At 40.5% G+C, this 12,196-nt stretch overlaps 5 protein-coding genes across 5 annotated transcripts; 2 read left to right on the forward strand and 3 right to left on the reverse strand.

Annotated features, from left to right (window-relative positions):
• Positions 1-700: 700 nt before the first annotated feature.
• Positions 701-1,420, forward strand: EAE98_001330 (uncharacterized protein; the record flags this gene model as incomplete). Its single annotated transcript, XM_038948949.1, has 1 exon — positions 701-1,420. The coding sequence occupies one exon, from the start codon at positions 701-703 to the stop codon at positions 1,418-1,420; it is 720 nt and encodes a 239-aa protein (XP_038815215.1).
• A 598-nt stretch (positions 1,421-2,018) lies between these two features.
• On the reverse strand, positions 2,019-2,876 carry EAE98_001331 (uncharacterized protein; the record flags this gene model as incomplete). Its single annotated transcript, XM_038948950.1, has 3 exons — positions 2,019-2,222; positions 2,274-2,411; positions 2,535-2,876. 3 exons carry the CDS (start codon positions 2,874-2,876, stop codon positions 2,019-2,021), a joined length of 684 nt encoding a protein of 227 aa, XP_038815216.1.
• Positions 2,877-4,981: 2,105 nt separating this feature from the next.
• EAE98_001332 (uncharacterized protein) lies at positions 4,982-5,580 on the forward strand (the record flags this gene model as incomplete). The annotated part of the gene is made up of 3 exons (XM_038948951.1): positions 4,982-5,101; positions 5,198-5,323; positions 5,482-5,580. The coding sequence occupies 3 exons, from the start codon at positions 4,982-4,984 to the stop codon at positions 5,578-5,580; spliced, it is 345 nt and encodes a 114-aa protein (XP_038815217.1).
• Positions 5,581-6,117: 537 nt separating this feature from the next.
• Positions 6,118-7,131, reverse strand: EAE98_001333 (uncharacterized protein). The gene is made up of 2 exons (XM_038948952.1): positions 6,779-7,131; positions 6,118-6,708 (listed from the first exon to the last, which is right to left on the reverse strand). Exons 1-2 carry the CDS (start codon positions 7,017-7,019, stop codon positions 6,236-6,238), a joined length of 714 nt encoding a protein of 237 aa, XP_038815218.1. The 5' UTR covers positions 7,020-7,131; the 3' UTR covers positions 6,118-6,235.
• Positions 7,132-8,905: 1,774 nt separating this feature from the next.
• EAE98_001334 (uncharacterized protein) lies at positions 8,906-10,026 on the reverse strand (the record flags this gene model as incomplete). Its single annotated transcript, XM_038948953.1, has 5 exons — positions 8,906-9,195; positions 9,258-9,348; positions 9,398-9,528; positions 9,573-9,710; positions 9,774-10,026. The coding sequence occupies 5 exons, from the start codon at positions 10,024-10,026 to the stop codon at positions 8,906-8,908; spliced, it is 903 nt and encodes a 300-aa protein (XP_038815219.1).
• Between the last annotated feature and the right edge of the window lie 2,170 nt (positions 10,027-12,196).

The following is a 12,196-nucleotide window of genomic DNA, read 5'->3' on the forward strand; positions in this document are numbered from 1 at the left end:
AAGAGTTTTGCAGGGTAGACGCTGTTTCTATTACTCAGCAACCCTCTGTCACATCAGACTTAAAATATATATACATTATAAAAAAAGAATAAGTAACGTGGGTGGAGGGCCATATGGCCATCCTAATAGCCTTCCTAGGGGCATGGTGGCGTGCCAAGCTAACTGTTTTTATAACACGGGATGACTATTTAGAAGGAATTTCTTAGCTGTCACAAAATCAGTAACACGGCCTCCGATAGACTCTTTACTTAGGCAGATCTTTTCCTTCAGATGTGTTGATTGTCTTTTATTCATAGTAGATCATATCGCCCCTGTTCGGTACCCTTGATTGGGGTAGAGGGGGTAGTATTAGAAAAGGGAAGGAAAAGTGATGTATGACACTGCCAGGGCCCTCTGCTGGACGTGCTCATGTGTTGTATCCAGAAATATACCCATGTTTGTGTGCATCCCTTGGACACCTAGGAACCCTGGCTCTACTGATGTAGATGGAGTGGTGTTGGTGCTTGCTTTGGCGCGTGTCAACGAGTTTGTATGGTTAAGTCATGGGGTATCATTTCACATAATTTTTAACCGTTTAATATAAAAGTATCGACCGTAGAGTTCAAAGTTTTTCAAGAATTTTAACATTGAGGCATTTCCTATCATTGTGCGATTTCACTTTATCTAGAGCTTGCTACTTTTTTTTTAAGCGGCTTACAAAATGACTGTTTGGCTGTCACTACATGGCGCTGGAGTTATCAAGCCTGCGGAAAGCTCATTTAACATTACACCTGGCGAAATTGGTTCAGTCTTAAGACCAACAGACGTTAACGCCCTCACCGGTTCCATCATCTTTCCCATGCCAAATTTACCACAGAATGCTTTGAACTTCGTCTCAATAGAAGTCAGCTTCACAGCTTGTAATGCAAGAGTCGATGAGGTGGCTATCATATGCGATGGTTACAAGGCATTTCAAAAAAAGAGTCTCAGAAAGATAAGGGACTTTAATACCAAAGTCTCCCTCCCTGACGGAAATATCGATGGTCTTACTAGAGGCCTCGCATTATCAATTCAAGTGGAGTTTCAGACTGTATCTGCAAGTCTCGAATTCCGGTGGGCTGGGCTAGAGATCGCTGTCTCTCCAACTTTACCGGTAGCGAGTCCTAGGTGTGAGAGTGGTACTTGGAATGTTATGGATGTTCGACCGTGGGATGAGCCTAGGGAGAAGACGGAAGGTTGGATCGGGTTTTCAAAAGAGTTTGAGTCACCTCCAATCGTAATGTTGAGTTTGACCGGCGTGGATATTGGAAATGAGGCCAATTCTAGAGTCAAGGTCTATACCTCGGAGGTAACCTCGCATGGGTTTACTGTTCATGCGGACTCATGGGGAAACACTAAACTATACTCATGTGGAGCGTCATGGATTGCATTAGGACACTGATGTATCATGACCCAGGATATATGATTATGGGGACGTTAGGATTAGATGTTGAACTGCTAATCACAGTGGAACCCCATATGATTGAATCACCTGACTCAGAGGAGCGGTCGATAAGAATATAATAAGAAAATTTTAAAAATGTAGGCGTTTTTTAGACCTAAAAACTTTTGAAACCAAAAAATATATTCTTGTAAAGAGATTATCCTTATAAGGGAGATAATTATAGGGGGGATTCTGATGGAGAGATTTTGCTACATAGCCGCAACGCGACTACAAACCCCAGAACCCATCAGGCGGGCTCTGGGGCTTCGCGTTCTTCTGCCAACCCGAGAGGCCAAACTGATGTTGATGTTCAAGCAAGCAGACGAGCCCTTTCGATCGGTCTCATGATCTGTTTGCGCAAGTATTTCACGAATCCAATGTAACTTGAAACCTCATAGTAGTCGATACGTGATGAGTTTTTAATTGAATTGATGGGAAACAAAACATTCTTTTTCAATAGAAAGGCTTCCTATATGAACTATTGTACCATTTCGTGAACGCAACACTCATTCTTTGAATCATATATATGACTTCCCATACCTTATACCAAGTGAGGCTACTCAGCAACTACATCATTATCGTCGTAGTGCTGGTAGACGCCCCAGTCCTGATACTTCTGTCTTCTGTCGCTGGCAAGGTACCCTGAAATATTTGGCCGAGCCTTGACGTCTTCGTATAACTTGAATACCTTATCATATTTACCGGCTTCTCTGGCTTGCTTCATTGCCTTAGGGAAAGCATAATGGGTGCCATCGAGGGTCTATGGCAGTTGGTCAGTCAGGTCATAGGATATACCAGTTATATGGTATACAAGGAGGGATATCAAGACCGGGGCCACTTTCGGAAGAGGCAGAACAGAATATAACTGAAATAAGACCAGTTCGGCGTATGTGAATATGTCTCCCAGCAACCATGGGCCTGGTCCGGGCTCCTCGTTCTCCAACACCCTCTGCCAGTACGCAAGGACGTTAGGGAGGCGGCTTTGGACCTATTCCTTGCTGCGTCTTTTGATCTCCTCCTTCTAGTCTTCCCAGGGTAGTATTGTAGCGATAGGATGGTGTGTATCGTGAACTTCATTGCTAAGAAGGTCTAGCGCTGTAAGGGCAAGGGCATTTACTCGGTACAAGTCGTTCTCGCGCGATCCGGCAAGTCCAAGCTTGGGACCAAGGTACAGGAGAATATTGGGGGTCTGAGAGATGACGAGGTCGCCGTGCTTGAAGAGAGGCGGGGTGAAGTAAGGTGGGTTTCCATGGCCGCCACCAGCGAGCCAAGTCACGACATTCTTCCGGGCTTTATCAAAAGATAGTGACTGAGTGTCTTTGTACTGGACGCCAGCTTCCTCGAGAATGAGCCAGACATTTTCATCGCGGCCTGGAACGCCTGTGTTGTAAATGAGTTCGTAGGGTGTAGCCATACTGATTTGAAGGGTGAGGTAGTATACGAAGCGTCTCTCGAGTGTTGATGTTGAGTGTTTGTTCCTCCGCGTGAATGGGGATAAGATAACCTTAATACAGACGCGATGTAAAAATAGGCAGGCCACCACTGCAGTCAGTGGTCGCAACGGGTGGCTTGGGTAGTACGGCTGGTTACGGGTACCCGTGGCTATAGGTGGTGGAGCCTCATTTTCAAGGGTTGCAGGTGGATGGGGATTTGGAGCCACTCATAACAAGCGGGTATTGAAAAATTGACGCGAAACACACCCGTTGCGACCACTGACTGCAGTCATTTTAATATCTCCTGTAAATGGCAGCATGCATGCTGACCACTGCTTACCCACCACATGCAGGCGCTGTGCCGCAAACACGTTCAAGATCGGTAAGTGGTACATTTTACAGTACGGAACATGATTTCCCGTACGTGCTTGTGGCGTAGATCTTATTACACCTCTATGCTACGCTGCTATGGCCTGCAATCTACCCATAGAGGTAATATGCCAACCCAGCTCGGTTGACTCTTCCTGAATTATATCGACGCACTCAGCCTCGTGAGATATCTGTCGATCTTCTGTCCTTTGCATTTACATTTCTCATTACCAAAGAGCACAGAAGCAACATCAAATTCACATCAGAATCTATCGCCAGCATCGTGTCACTGTCAGACAATTTCCTCGGCCTCTCAGCTATAGAACCTCCCACTGGCGAGGTACAAAATCTTGACAACCCACCGAACGAGAACAATATCATCATTGGAGTTAATTCTGTGTGCATTGCACTTGCTTCCATATTCGTTGTTCTGCGTCTCTATGCCAAATTCGTTCTTACGAAAACCACGAGAGATCAGGATTGTACGATACTCTCTTTTCCATCCGCATCTTGGTGATAATCTGATATGTTCGCAGATCTCGTTCTTCCGACCTCTGTACGTCTATTCGGACGGGCTTCGCTCTTTTCTCTTGAGTTGCTTGCTAATACTTCAACAATTAGTGCATCTTCATTGCGCATTGTGTTTGCTGGCTCAGAATGAACGGAACTACGAGAAAATTGATTTACACGGAATTTTCGCATCAGGGCTATATCCCTCGCTTAATCAATAAATCAAATAAAAAGGGATTTTGGAATATAAAAAGTTTATTACATTAAAAAATTATATTGTGAATCTATTTTATAAAACTTCGTATTATATAACTAAAAGAATATAAATAATACTTATATAGATAATACTCGATTTTATTAGAGATATATATAATTAGAGATTAAGAGAGAATATAAATATACAATTTTTCTATAGTTTAACTGTTTTTTCCTTTTTATAATCTATAATAATTAATAAAACTCTTCGATTTCTATATTTCTTTAATATCTTTACTCTATAGTAGTTTTCGATATAAATTACAACGAATATTACGTAAGTACTTATTATACTTATCTAAGTTCAAGACTAGCTTAAACTAAGCAATTATTACTATATTAGAGATAAAGAGATCTCGAAAGAATCTCTTTTCTCCTTAGCTTTCTTATTCTAGTCTAATTAATCTCTATAATATACTCTAGTATATAAAAACATATATATTGATTTGATACTTTAAACTCGAGCGTAGCGAGGAGCGAGGAATTAGATGCTAGCTCTTAGAAATAGAAATAGAAATTCTAATATATATATTTTAAAATCGTTTTATAACTAAAAGCGAATTAGACGAGAAGAAGTTTATACATTCTACGTATATGATTAATATATATATATATATAAATTAATTGAAGAAATTTAATAAGTAGACTTAGTTTTACTATAATCATATGAGATTACTGAGCCTAAAGTCCCTTGATCAGGTGCTGTTTATCACGTGCGATTCGTGGTTCGTGACAGTACGATCGGGCAAGGAGCCGAATGGAGTTGCATACAAGGAAAAAGTTAAGGAGGGTGACATCGGGCAAAGGACCTGACAGGAGAATATGTTTATAAAAAGAGGGTCTCTGGGAAACGATATCTTCCTTCTCCAGCTTTCGCTTTTAGCAATAAAAACACTTTATCCGTCAGATACCCTGACAGAACTGTTGTGCCCTGCTACTAAATCCTCACAAAATGTCAGACCAAGCATCAGTCAACAGATCCATCTCCACCATTCGCACCGAGCTTGAACTCCTCTCTCAAAACAGCCTTCTTTCCCCCTCTCAATTCCAATCTATCATGGCGCAACTACCCGTAAGTATATCACCCGCCGAGACTCGCCTCTGCCAGTCCACACCTAGCATCACCAATGAAACTATAGTGCAAACGAAATACTCACTATGACCATAGCAAAAAAATGGCTCCCCGTCTCAATATATCGATACCCGCTACAATTCCAGCTCCAATTTCAATCCTCAACAGATGGCACAAGAAGCTCAGGATCCAAATCATCCTGCACATCCTGTTAATCGTAAGGTATTGTGGATTTTTATTCGGCTTTCCCTTCTCTTCTTCCATTTTGTTGTCCGATTTTCCCCTTGATTTAGTACATACTTATATATAGATGTATATCTTCATTAGTCTTATGTGTCCGTATAGAGGGATATTGTATAAAATAGTAACAAAATCAATAGCAGCACGAATGGGCGAAGGTAATGACTGTTAAATTAGAGATTGCGGCTGTGTTGGGAGCAGTATTAGCAGTATTAGTCTATAGTATTATCACAGAATAATATATCGTATTTGCTTGATTATATAATTACATCTTGAACACAAAAAGTAGAGGTCTTTTTTTATTTGAGAGCCTAACCTAACCTATCCTGTCCTACTAGTGAAGCTCTATCCATTCTGTTCTAGTCTTTGGCATAGAACAGGATGGGATTTTTCCTTCCTTGCAATTGACGACCTTGAAAATAACACGATTAGACCTAGATCAATTGTATCCTTTAACACTTTCCGGAGTGTACAATCCCTTTTCCCTTTCCACAAAGCTTTCATTTTTATGTCCACCTGGGCGATGTTTTCGAAAATTTCGATGCGTTCCTGGGTTTCTTGATCCCCATGTATCATACTCTATTCATTGCTTCCAGTCAATATCAGACATCTGACCGCGATGTAAGAAGTCGGCATACCGATATCATCACAGTGGGCAAGTTTTGGTATCACCTTGGGGTCATAGCATATGCACATATCACTAATATGTTGTATTCAATTAGGCAGTATAATAGCATCGTGGTATTCATGGTTCTTGATATCAGTGGTAGAGATTGAAGATATACTCTACCTACCCCATCAAGGCTAGCGGGGCTAGCGGCTGCATCGACCTACATATGCCGGAACTACAAGCTTTTGAAACCGGATTCTTCGGCGAAGTGCTGACATTCATCATCATTTAGTACCTGGCTTGTCATAATCTTCCCACTCAGAAACCCAGTCAACAAGTTGATTCCAATTCACGCAAAGATGTTCAGCCCCAAATCCTGTGACCCCATTACTCTCTAAGTCTTTGACTTCAACTGTTGTGTCAGGTCTGCATATCAAAGCATTTCTTATTAGTTCGACGCAGTGAGTGATGTGGAGTGGCGCAAAATGTTCAGAGAGGCCTTTAGGGTCAAAATCAGTCTTCGACATTCCGTCATGGGCTAACACACTGCTATCGTATAAAGTCCAATATGCTAGCCTTATCTTATCGAGGCAATGCAGCTGATGAAAGACTGCAAAGTCGGCGCGTTTTCGAGAGATTGTTGGGTGACGGAAAAACCCTCCTTGGGATGGAAACAGCGAGTCCCATGCCGCGTCTGCTGCTGGGCCACTTTCAACGAATGTTTGGTTGTAAACAAACTTGTGCTCTTGTAAAGGTACTGGTAAATAATTAGCTTACACCCCACTCACTCAGACAGACCCGGAAAACATCGAGAAGGGACAAGTTACGGTCAATATTTGGCTGACACCCACTGGCAATGTCTCGGTATGGCATGTAGTACCGCCCAGTAACAAAACTAATGCTGATTCCAAACGCAAAAAAGAAGGAAATAAACATGGCTCGAACATTGAAAAGCGAATAAGTAGAGCCGCAGACTTGTCGAGCAGGATGCTGATCATTCTCTAGAGAAGGGAGTTGGTAACCCCTTCTTGTGGACAGAAATCGAGACGTGGTTTGAATGTGGCTCATGGTGTCGACCACTTTTACTGAAAAGTGACTCAAGATTTTTGAAAAAACAAAGTAGAACAAAAATGAGTTTTACCCTCTACAACCTTCACATACAAGTTAGTATCCACTAATAAAACGATCAGAAATGTATCATTGTTGTAAGCAATGTTTACAAGAAAACTCGGCGATCTTCTTCTCTTGAGTCCCCTTTCGCTCCTCGTGATTGCAGACATACACCAGACGTCATTCAGATTTCCGATGTCTTCTTAACCTTTTCTAAAGGTGTTCCACTTCTTTCCCCAAAATCTAGGTAGGTTGCGCGCATAACCTTACTTATGTAGCTGTTCCGATTGGCTCTGAATTTAGAACGGTTCCACCTTTCTAGATCCCTATCTAATGCGCGCGTATTTCGAATGCCCCTACAACACTCTCACACTCTGTACAGAAAAGAGGCACACAAAAAGACAGCACTATTTTCAAGGTTCTCGTTTAAATTAGAAAGCGATTTTCTAATTTTTTTTGGAATAGGTATTTGAATACTAGAAGCTTATCAATTATACTATATCTTTTTTTTTTTTTCAATTTATAATACAGTTTCAAGTTGGTTTTCAATTTAATAGAGCTTTAAAGAGAGTCTTGATTTTGGCGTGTTTGATATGCGTCCAGAGTGTGACTCTGTAATCTCAGAATCTGACGATCGTCACTATTCCCAGTTTCAGTTGATGCGTTTTTTTCGCGCTGTACCTAAAATGGAAGGCAGTCTGTTGAAGATAAGAGTCCGAGTTCCGAGATCAGCATCGGGCACTAGCTACTTTGCGGGGAAAATGTTCCAATACGGTAGCTGGCTTAGGGTCAACATGGTATTTGACATCTTCGGGGACATGGTATTTGACATCTTCGGAAAGGAAGTTGAGATGTTCAAGGTGTAAGATTAAGCAAGTGCCCTTAATTCGACCAACATCTTCTTTATCCCAATTAAAAGACGTGTGCCGTGCTTACCGTGCTGCTATCTAGACAATTTCAGAAGGCATTCTAATCATAAAAGCCAGACCAAGGTTCCCCGCCCTCACTTGAATTGGTCTCTTTCTGACCATCACTTAGGCCCACTATCACGCAATCACGGCCCGTCACTTGGCAGACTTATGCTACAGTTATCTTAACAACATGGTAATTGCTGAACGACTTCAACTAGCGAAGGAAGATCACCTCCTGCCATGCCAGCCTAGCTTAGCCTTGACCTATCCTATCTTCTCCTGTCGTCCAAGTGGAGGTCTTTTATCCTAGTCTATACCCAAGGATGAGGATAGGATGAGATATTTTCTTCACCGGTTTTATCGGACTCCGCAGACACGGCTAGGGCCAGTAAAAGTCAGCTGCCAGCCAGATATCGATGACATATCCTGGCACTAGACCTACTCAGATGTCTCAGTTCTGGCAAATCAAGCTTGGTCTACCCGTTTCTTGCAGGATGCCTAGCCAAGCAAGACCCCAGGCAGAGTAGCATTCTTGAATGCTCCTGCTCCATAGCGAAAATAGTGCAACTGGGCAAATCATTCACCTGTGTGGTCTGTGTTTTACGGAAGATGAAATCTGAGGCCTATTGGATTCACTCAAGCTACCGCCTACTGATGCAAATTTGTGTCTACAATAACATTATGTTGGTATCAACTCTGGGTATATTAAACATCGATACTAGTACGTGTTCATAATGTTGTTCATTCTATTTGCTAGCTAAAGGGTTTAAAAGAGTAAAAAGTGAGGATACAATAGTTGACACCCCTTATATTAGGCCTAGTGCTCATGTTCACACTGCCCCCCACATTGGCTACGGCTATAAACTCATAAATCCCGACACATGAGTTCTGAAAAAACGAGCTACTTTCTTGGACACATGCTAATTTCTAATCTTATTCCTGACGCATAGACGGCACCGCATCAGGATCGAAGGGAGGCTCACCCTCAAATTCCATGATATATCCATTCTCTGGCTTCAGTAGATTGACATCTATTCTTTCAGTGCTGTCCTTATCCACTTGGTTGTCACGAGCATACTTCAAGATAGCATCAAAATTGCGACATTGATGCTGAACGTTAAAGTTTGGGTTTGGATTGGCTTTTCCCTTTAGCCAATTGTAAGTGACGATACCAGTATCAGCATCGCACATCAGCTTCTGCCGAAGCATATCTGCGCAGTGGTCTAGTGAACAAGAGTCTTGGGTTAGCAAATTAGTAGAGCTTTTGGTTTTGAATGCAGCTCACCTAGATGGCCGTACCACTGTTCTGGGTGGCTGATCTTAAATTTTGTTTGTTCGGTATAATACTCAGGATAAGCTGCATTCCATAACGATTGCTTTGATAAAGTTAGAAACCGGCTTTGGATGGACTTCTGGGCTACTTACGACACAATGTATCTGATGAATTGTCTCAAAAAGTGCTAGTCGGCCACCTCCAAGGCTGCTTGGCAGTTTGACCGCGTATTTTGAAGCGTTTAGGTGCTCAAAGACGTCCTCAGAGATACTCATTGCTCCCACTTGAAGTTGTCAGTGAATTCCTATAAAGGAAGAAACTACTTACACATTGTAATCTCATGCCATAAAGCATCGACTTTGGGCGACGGCGGACCCTTATAAGGAGACGAGCGATCAAATGTGCCATCAAATCTCACATTTGATGTAGGTGCCGATACGAGATTCCTGAGCTCCGCGTTCTGGACTGAACGGGGTGTTTTTAGCATGCCATCATGAAAAGATCAATAAAAAATAGAGGTAGGTATACTCCATTGAAAATCTTTCGATTGCGAATCAAATCTTACTCTACTCAAAGCTGGACTAAGTATGATAAATGAGAAAAGAGCTCCCAAGCAAAAAGATACGATCAAATAACCAGCACAAAATCCAAGGTAAGTGCGATGAAAGGTTTTGACGCCTCTTTCTGGCCCAATTATCTCTTCATGAAGAAGACTTTCCTCGAGATCTTTTGGGCTCCAGGCGGGCTCGTCTTCAGACCGAATAGAACGTTGGTCTGACATCGTGGGGATGAAGAGAAATTCTAACAGTGGAAGAGTTTGATCAATAAATCTTGTGTTAAAGATCATAGAAAATATGAACGTAATAAATAAACTTTTGAAGTAGGAACGCAACAATGTGGTAACTGATCAAGCAAAAACATGAAATCAGTAGGCTTGCTACAAGTCTCTAGCTTGATCCAACTCATACCTACCTGACATGTCGTCAACATAAGGAGGTAAGTAGTAACATACTATCTTCATTCGGTAAGTCGGGTACCCTACTTTCGGGCCACCCCTATTTTGGGCTACCCTTTTACACCAAAAATTACTTTTTAGGCCTATTAATATCTCTATCAATATACAATATAATTTATTGAAAATTTATATATAGATAATTTAGATCGATTTAAGTTTATTCTAGAATTTTTGGATTTTTAAGATTTTTCTGTATCGAAATCTAGAGCTTCAAAATGTCGATTTTTTAATTTGTATAGAAATCACATACAAATTTAGAAATTTTATAAAATCTTTAATAACTTTTTAACAATAATTATTAAAAGAAAACCATATATATTTTTGAGATTTTTAAATTTGAATCTATATAAAGATTTAAAAAAAAATTCGAAAAAATTAATAGATATAGAGATATAGTATATAGTAAGTTTAGAGTAATATAAATAATCTCTGTTATTTTGAGGGTACCCCTATAAATATTTATTTATAAAAAATTTTCTATTTTTTCTGAATCTTTTAGATAAAATATATTATAAATTTATGATAAAATTTTATAGTTTATTTTTAATAATTTTTATCAAAAAGTTATTAAAGATTTAATAAAATTTTCAAATTTGTATATGATTTCTATACAAATTTGAAAATCGATTTTTTGAAGCTTTATATTTCAATACAAAAAAATCCTAAAAATCTGAAAATTTCAGATTAAGCTTCAATCAATTTAAATTATATATATACAAATTTTCATTAAATTCTATCTATAAATAAAAAAGTTGTAAATTCCATTTTTGATGTATTTTGAATATAAAAAGTGGCCCAAAAGGGGGATGGCCCGAAAATAGGGTACCCGACTTATCGGTTATATTGATCGGCAAGTATACGAGAAGCTCTCTTATCGGTTGACCCCAGAGTCTCAGATAGACACTTTTGGTTTAACTATTCGATCGCAAAGGCCGTAGCCCTGGGCACCTGAACTTTTGTGTAGAGCGACCAATTAGCTTTCATTCAGATCTTGTATTTTTTTGTTGGTTTTGGCTAGGGGTTTGTAATTTCTCTGTGGAGGATTATTTACACTGTAGTGGTTTGTTTGTAAAAATGTGGGGACTACGCTAATCTCTGTGTGCACCATTAAACTTTTGCCGCCCGATGCCAACCTCATGTACCTGCCAATCTTGTCTTGAAGGATCTAAACCTATTCAATTGGATCAAATACCCGCAATTGTTGTTGAAGAATACCATAGGCCGGTTCGTGTAATATTTCGTTATCATCAAAGCTGCTGAGAAGCAGAATAAAAGATGTGTACTACACAAGACTGCTTTGGAGAACATTTGCATAAGTTTGTCTGAATGACGGAATGCCAAGGGTGGCTAAATTTTGATTCTCCACAGATTGGCCGGATAGTATGCCATTGATTGGCAACATGCTGGTTCTTCACAATGGCTAGGCTAGTGAATGATGGTATGCAATCGTGACAACATATTGATTCTGCATAATGGTCTGTTCTAGTGAATGACCATGGCATGTACATCACGAATGCTTGCATTGATGTGACAATCTTACCAAGTCGAATATCGGTCGGCATACCTCGATGTCGATCAAGATGTCTCGAGGATGTATCGTTCTCTACCCCAATATGGCCTTCATGCACGCTACTACAGCCCACTTGTTCATGCCATCTGTACTTTCCAATCAGCCATGCAGAGAGAATTCTCTTGCATGGTGTTGTGATTCCTTTATTTTATAGTTTCTACTTAGTGTGAGAACATGTTGATTGCGATGATGAATGATGGAACGAGGAGTCCATCGAGCGGGGAAGAGGATTTTCCCCTAGTTTAGTCTTGTTATTATTGTATCATCTTGTATGGTATGGGAAGATATTGATTGTAACGGTACATCCAGAGAATCGGTGATAATAGATGATGGAGCAAGGAATCATGTCGCCGAGGTCCTTATTTT

Source organism: Botrytis deweyae (assembly GCF_014898535.1).
Source record: "Botrytis deweyae strain B1 chromosome Unknown BDEW_002, whole genome shotgun sequence".
Taxonomy (NCBI): Eukaryota; Fungi; Ascomycota; class Leotiomycetes; order Helotiales; family Sclerotiniaceae; genus Botrytis; species Botrytis deweyae.

Coding starts and splice junctions, on each gene's coding strand:
- EAE98_001333 (XM_038948952.1), bottom strand. CDS start 7,019: ATGAGCCACATTCAAACCACGTCTCGATTTCTGTCCACAAGAAGGGGT. Junction 6,709..6,778: donor GTGTCAGCCAAATATTGACC/GTAACTTGTCCC, acceptor ATTATTTACCAG/TACCTTTACAAGAGCACAAG.